The sequence below is a fragment of the Polypterus senegalus genome, chromosome 6, assembly GCF_016835505.1.
Source record: "Polypterus senegalus isolate Bchr_013 chromosome 6, ASM1683550v1, whole genome shotgun sequence".
NCBI classification, from domain to species: domain Eukaryota; kingdom Metazoa; phylum Chordata; class Cladistia; order Polypteriformes; family Polypteridae; genus Polypterus; species Polypterus senegalus.
In genome coordinates, this window is record NC_053159.1 from 145452536 (window position 1) to 145471529 (window position 18994).

Consider the following 18994-nt stretch of genomic DNA (forward strand, 5'->3'; position numbering starts at 1 on the left):
TTCACCTTCATTTTTGCACATATTACTAAAGCTATCACTTGATGAGAAGCACAAAGGTGTAAATCGAGGTGAATTAACAGTGCCTGTTCAGGTGCTTTGTATGTGTTAATTGACATTTGTAAAGGAAACATTTTAGAAATAATTTAGTGAACAAATTGTTAAAGTGAAGTTTTAAAAATAAAAAGAAAACAAGTTAAGTATGAAGGGACTACTGGTCTACAACATTCAACAATGTAAATATTTCTTCCAAAACTGAATCGGGGTGCGTTTACTGAAAACGATGAATCTCAGTTATTAACAAGTGACTTTACGATGCAAGTACTTAAAGTATAAGAAGCTTTTCCGTGTGTTTCCAAAAAACATTCCAAAGCAGTCACTTTCCAAGTGAGCTGAAAATACTACTTAGCTAATCCTGCCTTTAAATTTGCCTACAAAAAAAGCATCATACGTCAATTAGCAAAACTATCATTATAAGGGAACACTTCAATTGTTCTCTGGAATGAAAAAAATTTGTAAAAAGTAATATGAGCTAAACATAAATCCCACAATTTAATAACAGAAAATGACAAAGCATATAGCACAAACTCGAACACAGGAAAACGACTGAAGCATGCCATAAAAGAAAATCACACTTTCATATAAATAAATAAAAGAAGCTCACTAGATAGGTGCTTGTTGCATGGTTTACTAAGGCACGCAGTACCCCAGTGAGTGACATGATTAATAATTAACGAGTCCCCTTCTAGAAGTATTTCAGTGATATCACATCTTACCCATTTTAGCCAATTCTAGATTACATTATGAGCCGTAAGTTAACATAGTGGTGCAGTGGCTAAACCTGCTCCATTGCAGGGTTTGAGTTGTGACTCAGAAGTTATATCTGTGGATATTGTACATTCTTCCAGAGTCTGTAGGGTTTATTCTCCATGTATAGCAGTTTTTCTCCCAAATTCCAAGCTGTATATCTGAAGTTAACTTCTGTATCTAAACTAGCCCTTTATTAGGTGAGTCTGGATGTGTGCTTTATTATGATCTGCTATAAAGTGAGATCTCATCAAGGTTGCTGCTGGAATGGGTGACCATGAGATGGTTCAAAACAGGATGTATGAGAAGTATGCTTTTACTGCAATGATTGTGATTTCTGAAATAGTTCTAAAGTATTTTTGGCACTTCATAGAATTCAAATTAATTGATTAAGGGGATGTTTTTAGTTTTTAGATATCTTGACACTACCAGGGACAAGAAAAGGAACCAGCCTAGAACACCAGTTGACTTCAGAGTAGCAGTAGTAGTATTGTCAAATGTACCATGAAATTCTTACTTGCATGTCTGTCAATATGCTACAACTCTGCAGCAGCATAAAAAAAAGAATGTATTAAATGAAATTATTGAAACAACACATAAACTATTTTCCATTAACTTGTATCTGTGCACCTGACTCCCTCAGTGTGTTTAAGAAGGTAATAAGACTTTCCTGTTTTGTGAATACCTTTCTGCTCGCTAATGGTTTTGATGCTAGGTTCTTTCTGTATTTACAGTTAATGGGTCTTATGATTTAATTGGTTTAATGATTGCTAAATTATAGGATCCAGAGAAAACTTCACTTGTTTTCCTAACGTGTTTCAAAACAAACTCCTAACTGTTGACCTTTTTTGAAAGTAGCTTTGGATAAAAGTGTCTGCTAAATGAACATATGCAAATGTAAATATATATATTGTGAGCTTGGATGCAAAAATGCATAATGAATTCTCCCTTGACAATAGCAATGCCAAATGTTTTCTCTCTCTCTCTCTCTCTCTCTAGAGATTTCCAAAATAAAATTCAGGAATATTCCATTATTCATCCAAAGGCAAAGTAATTAGAAAACTCCTCTGGTCATGCTGGATATGACACACTGAGAACAAAGTGGGGGGCAAACCCAGGACTCTTTGAAGGGATAATATCTTTTTGAACTGACCTTGGATTTTTTTAGGAAGGACTGAAGACAATTAGTCCTTAGGTTGTAACTGACATATATTACTGACAATATAATAAATATACATTAGTAGACTATATCATAAACTTTGTGTATTATATAATGTAAACAAAAAAAGGCATGTGCAAGCGTACCTAGTTTTTTAAACCTGCGCTTTCCATATAAAAAAGGGTACTGGGTAAAAGGATCAATGTCCATATTTATGAAGCACCTCAAGAGTAGGAAAATGGTCCTAACTGGCTAAAAAATCTTAAAGTGATGCAAATTTGGTCCTACTTGAAAAGCATTTCATTTTTTCTTATTTGAGAAACCACTATTAATTTCATCAGGATTAAGGCGAGCTAAGGAGTTCTTTTAACTTGGAAGAGATCAGCATGGACAAACCAGGAAAGTCCAAATGGAAACACTAGACAACAATGAACTCGTAAAATGATCAATTTGACAGAGATCAAATAATAGTCATAACAAATCTTGTACATTATGTGATTAATTGATCTACATGGAGGAGCCATGTGTTGTCAGCTGAAATTAATATTGTATACATTACATGTAAAATTCAGCTTTGCGATAGCAATGATTTGGGTAAGTCACAGCCATCCATTTCTCTAATTTTAACCCAAACTTTGAACGGCCTTACAACACATGACATATAACGCTGATTTTACAAATTTCACCTCCACTCTACTTGAGATGATGCTAAGGCAAGATGCATTCAAGCACACACATAAAGATCATTGCCCCAAATGCGAATGAACTTGCATATGCACTATGTGATTCGCAAGCAATATCACAGTATCGTCATGGTCATGGGTGTAAACTGTACTGTAGTAGCCAGTATATTACCCTGATATTAAGTGGGGCTGGATGGGTGATTGACAGCAAAATTTTACACAAGTATGTTAAGCTCTGCATTCCACAAACCCTTGGAACATTTATTTTACACCTTACAAGCTCAGGATGGTCCAAGGCTAGTGGAGACCCCTGGGGCATACATAGTGCATCTCAGAAAATAAGGGGAAATTGTTGAGTGGGGTACAGCACAGAGGAAGATAATTAGGACTGTGAAAGGCTTTACTCTGTCTCTGTGTCTTTGATGGTCTTGCCATCGGAGTGCTTGTCACAGTACTGTTCTTGATGTTATAACAACTTGCTTATCTACCACTACTTTGAAGATTATTATAATCTTTATAGTGCAGCCTTAGCATTAGTATCAGAAAACTACAAAACATCATAAGTTAAAATAATTAATTCTCAAATGTGAACTTTCACTCCTGGGAGTGTATGTACTATGTTTCTTACATACTTCTCATGTCCTAATATCAGACAAGACAAGTATTTCCCTATTAAGAGTAATTCTGAAACGACTGATAAATACAAGCCCAGGAGATGGACTGCAACCAACGGGGAGTTAAAGTCAATATCAAGAGAAACCAGAAGCAGACACCAAAACCAAAATGTTAAACAAACTTGTAGTTGTAATAAAAAGCAAATAATTCTAAAACCAAAAGACAATCAGGAACACCAATTTACTCAAATTTACTCTCAAACATCACATATGTTGAAAGGTTCATTGCACTCATGATACAAGTTCTTGGACCATGACCACTAACAACCAGGAACCATATCCTGACTATAGGACCTTCAAAATGGTAGGTCCTATAACTAAAATAATATGCTGTTTCTGTAATTTGAAAATATAATATCGAAATATGCATAATTCCAGTACTTTGCCTATACACTCAGAAATGATGCCTAATACCCCAAAACCCCCAAAACAACAAAGGGAATCTCAAGAAAAAATGAATCAGACACTAATTGAGCTTTTATAGGTGCCTAACTCACATCAAGGGGTATGTCAAGTTGCAAAAGAAAGAAAGGTAATGTCCAACATGAGAAAAAAAATTTAAAAGTGGCTTAGAGACACAAGATTTATTCACTTATTTCTTGTAGAAATTGTCCTGTCATCTGCATAGGAGAAACAGTGAGACAGTTTTCAGCTTGTTTCAGGGAGCCATTAAGATCAAAGACTGCACAATGCCTACTGCAGAATATTTCGCATCCCTTGATCATAGCCACCCTGATCTCTCTGTTTGTGTTCTTTCACAGTGTTTTCAAAGATACTTCTCAAACATAAACAGAAGCTAAGGTCATTCTCAGACTCAGATCACACATTCATACAACAACTAAATGACCAACTAAACTTTTAATCGCTTCCTTTACCTTTTGGAATGGCTGCTTTTTCACTAACTCTGTCTTTCTCTCCTTTCTTCTCCCTGGCTTTATTCTCTACTTCCCATTTACGGTCACACATGATGAAGCTTATTCATCCAAAATATTTTGCTTCTAACTTTCTCTATTTTTTCAGGGATTATGACAATAGAGAGTCAGAACCGTGGTTTTATGTCTAATCAGAAGGAATGCACCATTTTAACAGCACAATGTCTCTGTCACTACATAGGGCATTGGGATCCACACATAGACCACAGGGTTAGTGAACCATGTTGGCCTCACCAATACTGTTCTAGCAGCAACCCAGCTTTTTCCTAGATGGTCTCCCATCCAAGTACTGATTGGGCCTGAACGTGCTTAGCTCAGGTAGAGTGCAGATGTAGATGTGCATGTGATTTTCTAAGGCAAGAAAATATATAAGAACTATGTTTCAAATTGTGTATAATACCCAAAAACATCTAGCCATTGATTCATTTCTTAATATGTTTTTCCAGTTCAGGATTAAAAAGTGTCTATGCCAGCAACATTAGTCAGAAGGCAGAAACAACCTCTGCATGAAGTGAAAGTCCACAGAAGGGCACACTCATGAACATATCTTTCCTATCATGGCACTTTATAGAGTGGCCAAGTAATGTAACTTTCTCAAATATACAGTAAATAACTATGTTATTCAACATTTAATACAGATAGCAACTGTTATACCAAGAAGATTACATTAAGCAACTTTACTACCAGCTTTGAATAATTTTCCATCACTATGAGAAATTAGATTAAAAAAAGGAAAAAGGAAGAACATTTTATCATTGTAGCTTCAAAACAATAATGGAATGTATGATCATGGTTTGGTCATTAATATAAAAATGCAGTGTAGTGTAGTGGTGAAGGCTTTGGACTTCAAACCCCGAGATTGTGGGTTCAGATCCTGCAACTGACACAGTGTGGCCTTGAGCAAGTCACTTGACCTGTCTGTGCTCCATTTGCAAAACCAAAATAAATATGTAACCAAGCACGTCATAAATGTTGTAAGTTACCTTGGATAAAGTCTTTAGCCAAATAAGTAAATATAAAATGTAAATACATGTCAGGCAGTATCGTGTAGTGGATAAAACATGAGACTTTAAATCAACTTAGTGTATGTTAAATTCCCGCTTTGTGAAACTGACTGCGTTAATTAATCTGCCTTTTTTGTTTTACTTCTAAAAATATATATTTATAAACAAATGGTAATTAGACACTAAGAAAGGTTCTCTTTGAATAAATTTATTATTAGAATAATGTAAATAGTCATCAAGGTAGCACTACATCACAAAAGGAATGTCGATAGTACAATTTCACCGGTTTTCAACTGTTGATGAGTGCTCATTTAGCTTTGTGGCTTCTTCTCACTGGAATTCTCTAGTAGCCTCTGTTTGTGAACTTCTACTGGTTTAAAGCCTCAGCTTTTCTTTTGTGCAATTCAATCAGCTTCACAGGAGCAGTGCTCTTATTTCATTCTACTGCAACTGATTATTAATCCTGTTTCCTGTGAGATTTTTCAGGCTGCTCAGTTTGTTGTTTACAAACATATGTACAATTTAGCCATTCTCTTCATCATCAATTTTTTTAATTGAATCCAATAAATGTAAAAAAAAGTAGAAACAATTACAACCCTCTTAAGGATAATGATAAAACAAACACCTATCTTTTCATTACTCCCCCCTCTCTACTGTAAGGAATTGTAAATAAAAAGAAAAAAGGAAGGATAACAATACGAGAGGAATCAGAATGCCAATGAGGAAATGTGGAAGGTGGACCCCTAGGCTAAGGGGGAAAAAAAGCACCCATGCCACTAATCTCCACTTACTCAGCCTTCAACTATCTCTAATTCAGGAAACTCACTGCATGTCCATGAATCCTGGCTGCTTGAACCCAAAATTATGGATAACGAAACCGTGGATAAGCTGGACAAATGAGGACACACACACACACACTCAGCAAGGATAGGTATATAAGTGATTTAAGTATTTTTATTAAAAACAATAAAGTGCCAAACAGTGTAGTGCTTTTCCATCCTCTTTAATAAAACCCCTGTGTGCATCCAGGTGTCCGTGTGTGTGTGTTTTCTGGTGAAGTGCATGCGCGGGCCGCACGTGTTCAGTCTCTCCCTGTGCATTCCCTGTGCAGAGAGAGAGAGTGACACACACACAGGTGCGTGCACGAGAGAGAGACACACACACTCACAAGGGCGCGTAAGACACACACACACACATGCACACAGGCGTGTGAGAGAGACACACACACAGGCGCGCTAGAGACACACACGCACACACAGGCGCGTGAGAGAGAGAGACACAAACACACACAGGCGCGTGAGAGAGAGACACAAACACACAGGCACGCACATACATTGTTGCAATGTTACTTTTCTTGGTTGTTTATTAAATTAAGGATTTTTCAAATGTTAATTCTTTTCACTGTGCTTAAAACTCATTAAAAAAGTGTTTTTAGCGAGCGGTTCGTAGTACTATAGCACAAACTCTTGCAGTATTACGTTGCTCTGTTGTTCAAGGTTTTCTCAGTGTTATTCAATGTTTTTACATTTAGTTTACTATTACGCTGTGCATTCTATGGTATAATGAACTATATTTGTAAAAAAATATATATTTAAATACAGTTTGTACGGTCTGGAATGGATTAATTGTATTTACATACAATCCTATGGAGGAAATTACTTCGGTTCAACTGTATTACTGTCACAGAAAATTACAGGCATTTTACGGAAATACAAACCAGTGTTACTGCAACAGAAAATTAAGGCACCCAATACAGGGACACATATTACAGCCACATACAAGGTCCCTTGCCATTTAATATAGACTGTTCCTACTAATGTTTATGCACTACTGTTCTAGCACCCGTTATCGTAACGGGCTTAATGTCTAGTACATAAATAATCCATGAAAGCAAAGTCTAAATAATGATACATATATTCATAAAAACGAGGTTAATAACCAAGGAGGAACTTTTTCTTAAATCGTGAGCCCCAGACATCTAAAATGATGTCTCCTCTGCACTGCACAACAATTTTTTTGAAAAGTCTTGCTTCCTGAAAAGTTTTTGCTGATTGTGACAGGTACCTACTAGGTATGCACAAATATAGTTTTGGTTTTACTGCATCTGAGAAATAGACATTTATATGTTTACTGACAATAATGTATTTAGCATTGGTTATTTTTCGCATAAGCTATTGAATTCACCAGAATTAAAAGTGTTTTGCTCCTGATTTTTTTTTTGTATTCAACGTCTGGTGCATCACGTTGCAGTGTCCAACAGTAGTCAGCAAGAATGGACAGATTCCAGTTGCCCTGGTATCATTTCTCCATCGTAGCAATGTCCTGGTGAAACCTTTCACCGTGTTCGTCACTGACAGCACCGAGATTTGCAGGAAAGAAGTCCAAGTGTGAGTGGAGGAAATGAATCTTGAGTGACATGTTGCACTTCATTGTCTCGTATGCTTTGAGAAGTAGAAAGTAGCTGAAAGTAGTTTGGGGCTCTGTAATTACCCAGAAAATTGTCAATAACATCTTTGAAAGCTTTCCAGGCAATTTTTTTCGGCCCAACTAACAGATCTTCAAACTGCTTGTCACTCATAACATGTCTGATCTGAGGGCCAACAAAAATGCCCTTTTTGATCTTGGTGTCAGTTATTCTTGGGAACACTCTGTCTTAAATAATGAAAACCTTCACCTTTCTTGTTCAGTGCTTTCACGAAATTCTTCATGAGTCCCAGTTTTATGTGAAGAGGAGGCAAAAATATATTTGCCGGGTCGACAAGTGATTCATGTGCCACATTTTTCTGTCCTGGAACTAACTTTTTACAGAGTGGCCAGTTCTGTCGAGAATAGTGTGACTCTTTGGCATGGCTGTCCCATTCACAGATGAAACAACAGTATTTTGCATAGCTGAGCTGCAGTCCTAGTAACAGAGCAACGACTTTAAGATCTCCACAGACATTCCAGTTGTACCTGCTATCCTTGACATGCTTCAGCAACAGTTCCATATTCTCATACGTTTCTTTCATGTGTGCTGCATAGCCAACAGGTACTGAAGGATAAACATTGCCATTGTGTAGCAGAACAGCTTTCAGGCTTAACACTGACGAATCAATGAAGACACTCCACTCTTCCGGGTTGTAATCACAACCCAAGGCCGAGAACAATCCTTCAATGTCACAACAGAAACAAAGACTTTCGATTTCTGAAAAAAATTTGGTTATATCATGATGTCGGCCTTGAAACACAGAAATTTTTGTACCTGCTGACAGCAAACACTGTTCCTACAGTCTCGAACCCAGCAGCTAAGCTTTTGCTTTTGACAGACCCAAATCTCTGACCAAATTTTCAATTCGGACTGTGTTATCAGATGTGGATCACCTGATGAGCACGGTTCAAAATCCGGGTCAATGCCACTGTCAGTACCCTGCATTGCAGTTTCTTCATCTGGTTCGTCTAAGGTCCAATCCTCTAATGATTTCGAAATTGGAAGACTGTTGTCATGAGGCACGGGTCTCATTGCTGAAGGCAGATTAGGATATTCAATTGACTTCTTGTTTTTGACAGAGAAACCAGACACATTAGTCAAACAGAAGCAGTCATCCAACGTCTCTGAGGCGCAAGTGTATATTCGCCACAGATCAGATATAGCAGAATGTATCGCGGCTGTTACGACATCGACGAGACATATAGCCTGACACCAAAACATCTATAACATCAAGCTTACTTATTGTTATATTGCTACAGATACTATACTTTACTATACAGATACTATACATACACACTGACTATCTATATAAACCAAATGAGCAGGATCGGTGTATGCAAGCCACCTTTATAGCATGCTGAGACAGCGTCAAGCTCATTCAGACCTGCCCAGGATGACAACCTCCACAGAACAGCTTCCAACCTGGCCTGATTCCATGTCTGGACATGCCCAGGCTGCACAAACCCGTTGTTGATAAGTTACTTACGGGAGCAAAAATGTTTGGATACAAATATAAGAAAAAATCATGACAAAGCTGAAACAGTACGTGATGGGTAAATTTTGATGTGATATTCGTGATCAGCACCCAAAATCTATAAGAAACACCCAACAGTGTTCAAGAAGCAAAAACTTTGTTGTGCAGTGTTATTGGGGGATGCCCGACAACAGGAGCAATCAACCATCAAAATGCAGCTTTTCCTCCTCGCTACTAGTCTCTATCCTTACAGGAGGAATGCCATGAGCCCTGCTCCTACTACCACAGCCTTCCCCGGAGTCTGTGAAAGCCTACTCTGAACGCATGTGTCACTCCTGTTCTGTAAGGTGCTCAGCATTAGTGATCCTCTCCAGCCCCATAAAGCGCTGGCCATACATTCCTGTCTCTGAAGTTCACCCCGACCGCCTGCCTCCATCCCAAACAGCACAGCTCCCAATCCTGCCTCTCATTCTCCCTTTACTTTAACCTCTGCCATTCTTTTTTCATTCTTCTATTGCCTCCTTCTGATTTTGCCATTCAGGCTCCCTTTTAAGCTGGATATGGGTGTGGGAGTTGCAATCACCTCTACAAGGTATAAATTAAGCAGTTGACTTATCCTCCCACGTATGCATGTAAATGTGCGATCAGCCAACCACTCCAATCAACCTCACAGTGGCACATGCATATTCCCATCATTTATTTATTTAAAATACGCAGCGCCACAATCCTCATCACACTGACACTGTAACTGGATGACGTATTGATCCAAACAGCAGAAATTCTGAGAAGAAGCAGATTGTAAAAATAAAAATTTTCAGAAGATAAAATAGAGAAAATGTTGGTATTTCCTGTGAGAGTTCAGAGCTAGCTTAGACCCAATTGTGTTTAAGGATAAAAGTTTCTGCTGCATAGAAGTGAGATGGAGGCTGGAGAGGTCCAAAAAGTGAAATCTATGGGGTGAAACAAAAAGGTGAAAAGTATGTATAGAAAAGATAGAGAAACATGTATCTGATATAAAGGAGCAATATGAAAAGATAGGTGGATATTGCAAAAACATGCAAATAAAAGCTCCAGGGGTGTTTAGAAATTACCCAACTGCATGACAACTTTCCAGCACAGTTTCATATTTCTAAAGTACTGGGAGTTCTTCAGTCAATGATATGCCTGACAGAGCTGGTTCTGTATGGTGGTTTACACAGGTATGATGAATTCAGCCACATTCTCTGCCCATTTTTTTTACTCCCCCCATTCTATCATGGTACATAAATATGAGACATCATACTGGCAAGCCTTTACTTCTGTTTCTGAGATCTAAAACATACATTATCTTTATTCCACATTACTGCATCAAATGCATTGTACTTCCAGGTGTGTGGTCATTGGTTGTCACACAGATTCTGCCCGTACGACTTAACATTGACATCATCCTATGAATGAACTCCCCTTCTTAAAAGTATTGTTTAACCAGCATGGTATTTTCCAGCACAAGAGCTCAATATAACCAACTTATTCAATTCAAGTCACAATTTGACCCCTGTGCATTCAATATAACCAACTTATTCAATTCAAGTCACAATTTGACCCCTGTGCATTTATTAACAGCCCCAGCATCATCTTCACTTTTGTTAAAGTGTTTCTAAGATGGATGGCTGCAATACTTTTAAAATCCTTAGTTAACACACATCAGCAGAAGAAATTTGGATTTCTCATCCCTGTTGACAGCAGATGGATGTGAACTTCTGAAACTTCCTGATGTTTTTAATGAGCTTTCTGGTGGCATTCACTATGACTAGGCATTATTTTGTCATTATTTGGCAGCTGCATATATCCAACTTGAATGACAGCATTTCAGATACAATCAATTATATTTCTTTTGATATTAATTCCAATTGAAGCACAGGCAGGTGAGGTGACTCGCTCCTGGTCGCACCGTGTCGCTAGTGGAAATTGAACATTCCCACAAGGTAAGAAGTATAACGTCTTAACCACTATGCCACACTGCCTGCCTCACATAAAATGCAGACTAACTGACCCAAATGTGAAATGCAAAATATAAAGCGAAAGCAGCCTGTAAACAAGAATGACAAGTGCACGTCAAAAGTACGTACAAGTCAAACAAACACTGTAATAAAATATCCAAAAACTTACAGGTCTGGGATGAATCAGCAACATACTTTTTTTAGGGTCTAATCCATGCAGCTCAATCTGTGACTCCACAGCATACTGTGAAAAAATGTAAGAAACATTTATCAGTGAAAAGGCATCAGCTGCAAATTATAGCTTATTGTCTTTTCTTACAGTCAAATTTGTTTACTGGACCTCTATTTAACCTTCATTTATACATGATAATGTATTTCTGTTGTCAAGGCTACTGCTATTCAAATTCTGACAAAATCCTTTGTACAAACTGGCAAATTTGTATATTTTCACCCTATATAAAAAGACCTCAAGGTATGTACCAAAAACACAATTGCTGTCAGTGGACAATGAAAAACATGTTAACTATATGCTGAAGTGATTTTGAAGCTGCAATTCATTTACATATCTTCAAAGAAAAACAGCCATTCTTCTGAGAAACAATGTTTACAGTACATGAACTTTGCTACACACAAAGTGTTATACAGGATGTGGCTCCATTTCATCTACCATATTATGATTATCAGTCATTAAAAACTTGCTATGCCTCTGCCCCGCATATGCAATTTACCAGTAAAATGTGGTCAAATTAGAAGGGCAAATTTTAACAGAGTTATAATTGCTTATCCATCTCTGTTCTCATATAGCTGACATTTAGAAAATGTTCTAAGTTATAAGTTGTAAAATGCCTGTAACACAGACTTAAATGAATGTAAAAATGCACTGTTCACTTTTAATATGGGATAAACAGGTGCTGTCAGCTGCTCCACTGTTTGTACATGTCATACCTGTGTAAACTGGGAAAGGTGTTCAATTAGGAGTGCACAGTACAAGAAACTGCTTTCCCAGGTTTTATATGCCTGCATTTATTTATAATTTTATTTAATTGTTTAATATTACTGCGGTGGGCTGGTGCCTTGCCCAGGGTTTGTTTCCTGCCTTGCGCCCAGTGTTGGCTGGGATTGGCTCCAGCAGACCCCCGTGACACTGTAGTTAGGATATAGCGAGTTGGATAATGGATGGATGGATGGATGTTTAATATTATTTAATTAACAATATTCATACTTTCCAGTTTTTGGGTCAAAGGGAATTGGACTCTATTTAGTCAGCATCTGGTCTGAAGTAAGAACAAACCCTGTATCAGGTGCTAGCCCATTACACAGCACACACTAGTACTGATATGGGCTCAGTTTGAAATAACCAAAGACAGTGACCATGGTCAAGGATTCAAGCCCACCTGCCAGGCAGTTGTAAGGCAGCAGCACTAACCACATCCCAAAATAAAATGCAAAGGTCACTTTCTATACTTGTAGTTAGATACTGTTACTCTTGGTACTTACACTTCTCTCATACTCATTTGTTTTACAGTATATTTTAAATTGCCTGAATGTAAACTAAACAGTGAATTCCTAGAAGTATGCTTAGAGGTATTTTTGGAAAACCACCTTTTGCATAAGATATTTTAAAATTATTATTTACCTCAATAATGTTTTAATATTGTATATACATTGTTGTACATGTTCACACTGGGAGTATCAACGGGACTATAATCAGGTTAGAATATCGAAATCAGTGCCTGAGGAAGTGCAGTTCCTAACACCCTTTTCTGTTTCACCCGCAGACAGGTGGATAAGTCTGGCAACAAGCTCTTCTCGTTTTACTTTGTAGGTGCCACTTCTTCCATCCTGGAAGCTATTTAAGTTGACAGAAACAAGGAGGATGGAGCTTTGTAGCAGAGATTCTTTCACCAAGCTTAAGGGAAAGGCATAGATGGATGCCTTACATCTAACATTTTTTTTTCTTTATCATTTTTATATCTGGGGCACCTGTTTGGTCCCCTAATAATTTATCATCTACCTGATATGTATTCTTATATAAATATATATACTGAATATATATATATATATATATATATATATATATATATATATATATATACAGTAATCCTCGCTATATCGCTTTGACTTTCGCGGTTTCGCTCTATCGCGGATTTTATATGAAAGCATAACTAAATATATAACGCTGATTTTTCGCTGCTTCGCGGGTTCTGCAGGCAATGTGTCTTTTTACTTCCTGTACATGCTTCCTCAGTTGGTTTGCCCAGTTGATTTCATACAAGGGACGCTATCGGCGGATGACTGAGAAGCTAACCAATCAGAGCACGCAGTTAAGTTCTCCTGACTGACAAGCTAACCAATCAGAGCAGCAGTTAAGTTCCTGCCTGCTGAATGCAGTGTTAACCAGGAAGTCTCGTCTCACTCATTCAGCATCAACGTGTTTCTCTGTGTAAAGAGTTGTGCTCTTTTGTGTTTATCTTTGTGCATAGTCAAGCCCTTCATTATGGCTCCAAACGATCTGCTACTGCTTCAGGGCCATGCCCAAGCGCAAACGGAAGATGTTAATGATTGCCGAAAAGGTAAACGTTTTGGATTTGTTGAAGGCTACGATTCTTTTTATTTAAAATGTAGGAAAGGAATATAAGATCTACGGCCGCAGTGTCCTTTTAACCAGGGTGCAAAACAAGTTGTAAGTGGATGTAATAAGGCAGTGGTCTGGATGGAATCTGCTTTAGGGATTTGGATTGAAGACTGCCAGAAGAAGAACAACGGCAGTGCTACACAATCGCCTGAAGTGGCTCCTTTAAGGGCTGTAACGCTCTCCTTTGTTGTGCAGTAAAATAAAACTCATTGTTATCGGACAATTTTCTACTTACAGTACTTAGTACATGTACGTACGTTTAGTGTCACTGTACACACACATTTACCGTATACTATTTTTGTTGCATTGTACGTATTTATTGCTGGTGGCATGTCTATCATAATGGCTGTAACGTGATATCGGAGACACTTAATATCTTTAAAATAATATTTAGGTTTTACTGTATATAAACAGTGTGTTCACATAATTTCAATGAATCTTACCTAATATCTAAGAGAATACAAAGGGATTATGCTGTATAACTCTGCGGGGAATATTTATAAACAGTGTGGGAGAGTTTCTAAGGGCTTAAAATATATAAAAATAACCATACAAACATATGGTTTCTACTTCGCGGATTTTCACCTATCGCGGGGGGGTCTGGAACACAGCCCCTGCGATCGAGGAGGGATTACTGTATATATATATATATATATATATATATATATATTTCTGCGGTAGGTTGGCATCCTGCCCAGGATTGGTTCCTGCCTTGTGCCCTGTGTTGTCTGAGATTGTGTTCAGATTCAGCGGGTTGGAAAATGGATATATATATACTAGCTGTGTAAGCCCGTGCTATAAAAAGCTTGGGCTCCTAGAGACTACTGAAATCATCAGAAAAATAATTGAAATACAGAGCCTGTGGTTTTGTTTTGCGGACACATTCCAACCATCTTGACTATGAGCGGCTAATCAAATTTTTTCTTCAGTGGTTTCAGTAGTAGGCCTCCTTGCCGCTCTTTGAGTGTCATGCTACAGCCTCGCACTTCCGGGCTGGACACATACACACACACAAACGCATTTATATATAAGATGAGAAGAGACCAAAAAGTTCTGATCATGAGTCTGAAAGGGGTATTCCATGATGCAGATTTTGTAATATGCCAAAGATTAGCTTTTAAATACTAAAACATATGAATTACAAGTTTGCATCATTTGTGGTTTATAATGGGCGTTGCTTATTTCAGAACCGCACAATCAGGTATCGGGCTGTCCCTGAATTTTTAATGCTAGAGAACTTAACTCCTTTGGAGATTAATTTTCAGTTAGTTAACTTGTACAAAAAACAGTCCACTTCTCAAGAGAGAGGCTACAGAATTATGTCAGGGGGAATGAACCTCCGATATGACCAAAGGTTTGGCTGGAATTCACCATCAATAGCAAAGACAAAAAATTTTTTTGAAGCAAACCATAATGGCTAACTGAAGTAGAACAGAACATGAGAAAGCAGACATGATTGGAATCAATTATGGTTCAATCAAATCCATTGTTAATGAACAATTAAACAAGAGCAACGTCTATGCAAGTGGTATGACGAGAATGTTGACTTCTGAAATGAAATATTGTATGTTCCATGGATAATCCTGTGATAATGATTTAGAAATTTGAGAAAATGAAGTAGTGTTTCATATCAGTAGATGAAATTTAGATGCATCACTATGACCCAGAGTCCAAACAACAATTGAAACAATGGGAACATGGTTTTTCTTTGACACTAAAGCAACCCATGGTCCATGCATGTGTCACAATGGTTATGTGCACTGTTTATTATTATGATGCTGAGGGTATAATCCCTAGTAATTACAGGCTTCGAAAGGCCCACATCCCTTGGTGTCTGTGGCAGGAAATCAGGGAAAAACAATACAATAGACTGTCAATTATTCCCTCTTTTTCATTGGAGTAAGCCCCCCTCTTACAATACATGGGCTATAAAGGCTATTCTGAGAAACTGTTGATGCAGAGATGTCAGACCCAGCCATTTCTCCAGACCTGGCTCCACGTGACTACCACCTGTTCAGCAATGTTAGCTGTTTAGGATTACCTACATGGGGTGTGCTATGCCAATGATACTGTAAAGGCATCAAGATGGTTAGTAATTGTAAAAGCAAGACACACCTTTTTTGGGTGGCATAAAATGCTCTGTAAATGTAATAAGTAAGGCTCAATTCTCACTCGATCACTTCTAATATACAATGCCTGTAAAAAGTATTCACTGCCTTGGAAGTTTTCATATATTTTTTTTATATAACACCGAATCACATTTAATTTAATTTGCCTTCTTGACACTAATCAACAAAAATACTCTTTAATGTCAATGTGAAACTTATCTCTGCAAAGTAGTCTAATTTAATTACTAATGTAAAACACAAAAAATGAACACATAAATATTCACCTCCTTTAATATGTTACACCAGTTTGTTTTAAAATACACATCATTTTGTTAAAAGGAGAACACCTGTCTGTAGTGAAGGGGTTTCAGTTGATTGTAGCATAAACGCACCATATCTGAAAGGATCAACTTGCAATAAATCCATACCAGAGCCTAATCTACACACTGAAGACAAGCACACCAAGCAACTCAATGAAAAGGTGATTGAAAAGCACAAGTTTGGGGATGGACATAAGAAAATATCCAAGTCACTGAATTTCACTTGGAGTCCACTTAAATTAGTCATTTAAGAAATGGACAGAATATGGAACAGCTGTATATCTGCTTAGAACAGTGTCAACAACAAACCGAGTGGTCATTTAAGAAGAAGAGGAGGCCATCGAGAGACTTATGAGAACTCTAAAGGAGTTTGAGTGCAAGCTACATTGACTGAGATTGCAGAGTCTGTACAAACAACTGTTGCCCTAAAGCTTCACCAGTCATAGCTTTATGGGAGAAGGCCACGGTTAAAAACACAGTTTGCTTGAAGGCATGTGGGGATCTTAAGGCCTTGTTCACACGGGCGTTAAGTTTTTGGATAAACGAACTTGCTCTGAACGTCCTAGACGTTTATGTTGCATTTTGTGGTGGCGATCGATTGACTTCTACACTGGCGTTCGTTTGTCTCTGTCTAACGCCAGCCTGCAGCCCAAATTGTAGTTTGTGTGTTAACCTGTGGAGGCAGTGTCAGGAACTGGAACTTGTCGTTTTATTTGAGGTGCCTTCTTTCAATATGGACCATTTTGCTATGTTAGATATTAATCTTCTTGTTCATCCTCTGACTGCACAACGTCGGGTTAAAGAAAGTTTTTTTGTGCTTTATAAAGAAATGCGAAAATTTCCGCGCAAGTTTTTTAATTACTGTCAGATGTCGGTTTCCACTTTTGATTGTCTGCTGCAGCTGGTGCAATGCCACATTGCACGCCGATCAACCAATATGCGACTTGGTGTTAGCCCCGAAGAGAGACTACTCTTCACTTTGAGGTAAGGAAATAGTAGTCGAGTGTGCGCTTACACCGGTGTTATGCACTGAAATGCCCCCCCCGCCATGGATTGCCCCCCCTACATAATCGTTATCAAATATTATATTAGAACATAAATTAATAGGTTCATGGTTTACAAATTACATGAGACAATAAAATAAAATAAGGAATATGAAAATATATATCCGGTCCTCCGAAGCGTAAAATAAACGCACAGAAAACGAACTAGAAGCGGTTTCCTTGCGTTTGTTGGGTTTTGAACGCCAAGATAAAGCTGCATGCAACATTTTTTTGATGCCGTATAAACGCGCTGCCGGACAAACGCACGTCACCAAAGCCTGTGTGAACACTCTCATTGACTCCTACGTGTAGAAAACACTCGGCGCTTGATCCGCTCACCGGACGCCTGAACGCAAAAACGCTCGATTTTAACGCCCGTGTGAACAAGGCCTTAAAGTCAGCTGGAAGAATGTTCTGTGGTCTGATGAGAGTAAAATTAAGTATTATGGCCATCAGCCTAGACATTATGGTTGGTTTAAGTCAAATACTGCACATTATCACAAACACACTATCCCCGTCAGGAAGAATAGTGGTGGCAGCATCATGCAGTAAGGATGCTTCTCTGCAGCAGGCCCTAAAATACTTCTGAGGGTAAACTGAATACAGCAAAATACTGAGAAAAACCTGATGGAATCTGCAGAAAATAAAACTGCACCATGGAAGATTTGTTTTCCAGCAAAACAACAACCCAAAGGATAAAGCCAAAACTATACATGAATGGCTTAACAACATCCATCCATTACCCAACCCGCTATATCCTAACTACAGGGTCACATGGGTCTGCTGGAGCCAATCCCAGCCAACACTTGCTGGTTAGGTTAATTGGCCCTGACATCCAGGGACATTTCACACCTTGCTTCCTGCGACACCAGGATATTCTTCAGCCCCTCTGACTGGATTAGGCATGTTTAGAAATGCATCATTAGTTTTGTTAAATAAACCAATAGTATTTGTTTAGGTAAAGAATATATCATATTGTCCATCCATTATCCAACCCACTATACCCGAACTACAGGGTCACAGAGGTCTGCTGGAGCCAATCCTAGCCAACATGTGGCGCAAGGCAGGAAACAAACCCTGGGCAGGGTGCCAGACCACCACAGGGTACACACACACACCCACAAACCAAGCACACACTAGGGACAATTTAGAATTGCCAATGCATCTAACCTGCATGCCTTTGGACTGTGGGAGGAAACCGGAGTACCCAGAGGAAACCCATACAGACACAGGGAGAACATGCAAACTCCACGCGAGGAGGACCCGGGAAGCGAACCCGGGTCTCCTAACTGCAAGGCAGCAGCGCCACCTACTGAGCCACCAAGGGATTCAATATTCTAAAATAATAAAATATCAAAACTTCCAATGGGGTGAATATTTTTTACATTCCCATCTTAATATGTAACCTATATAGATATATAACATAGCACATAGCAGAGTTAGGCGATTAAACTGATTTTATTGATTAATTCAAATGTTTGGTGTAGGGTGATGTGTATAAATGGAAATCTTGATTCACATTAATCTGGGTAATTACCGCACACTGGACTTGTTCTCCGTCAAACTGCCCCACCCCTTGGTACACAAAAATAGCAGCATCACAGGCGTTGACAAGCAAGGAGCTTGTGTCTGAAACTGGCAAGTGTAAAGTCTTTCTAAAGTCTCTGAAAACGTAAGGTAGTAGCTTGACAAACTTAATCCATCTGAGGTGT

General features: G+C 38.3%; 1 protein-coding gene across 1 annotated transcript in view; it reads right to left on the bottom strand.

Moving 5' to 3' along the window:
• The window catches only part of kynu (kynureninase), a 150604-nt gene that overhangs the window by 87460 nt on the left and 44150 nt on the right, over positions 1-18994 (bottom strand). The window contains exon 7 of the mRNA XM_039757370.1: positions 11346-11420. Within this exon, the coding sequence (XP_039613304.1) occupies positions 11346-11420 (75 nt within the window). The remainder of the gene's footprint in view (positions 1-11345; positions 11421-18994) is intronic.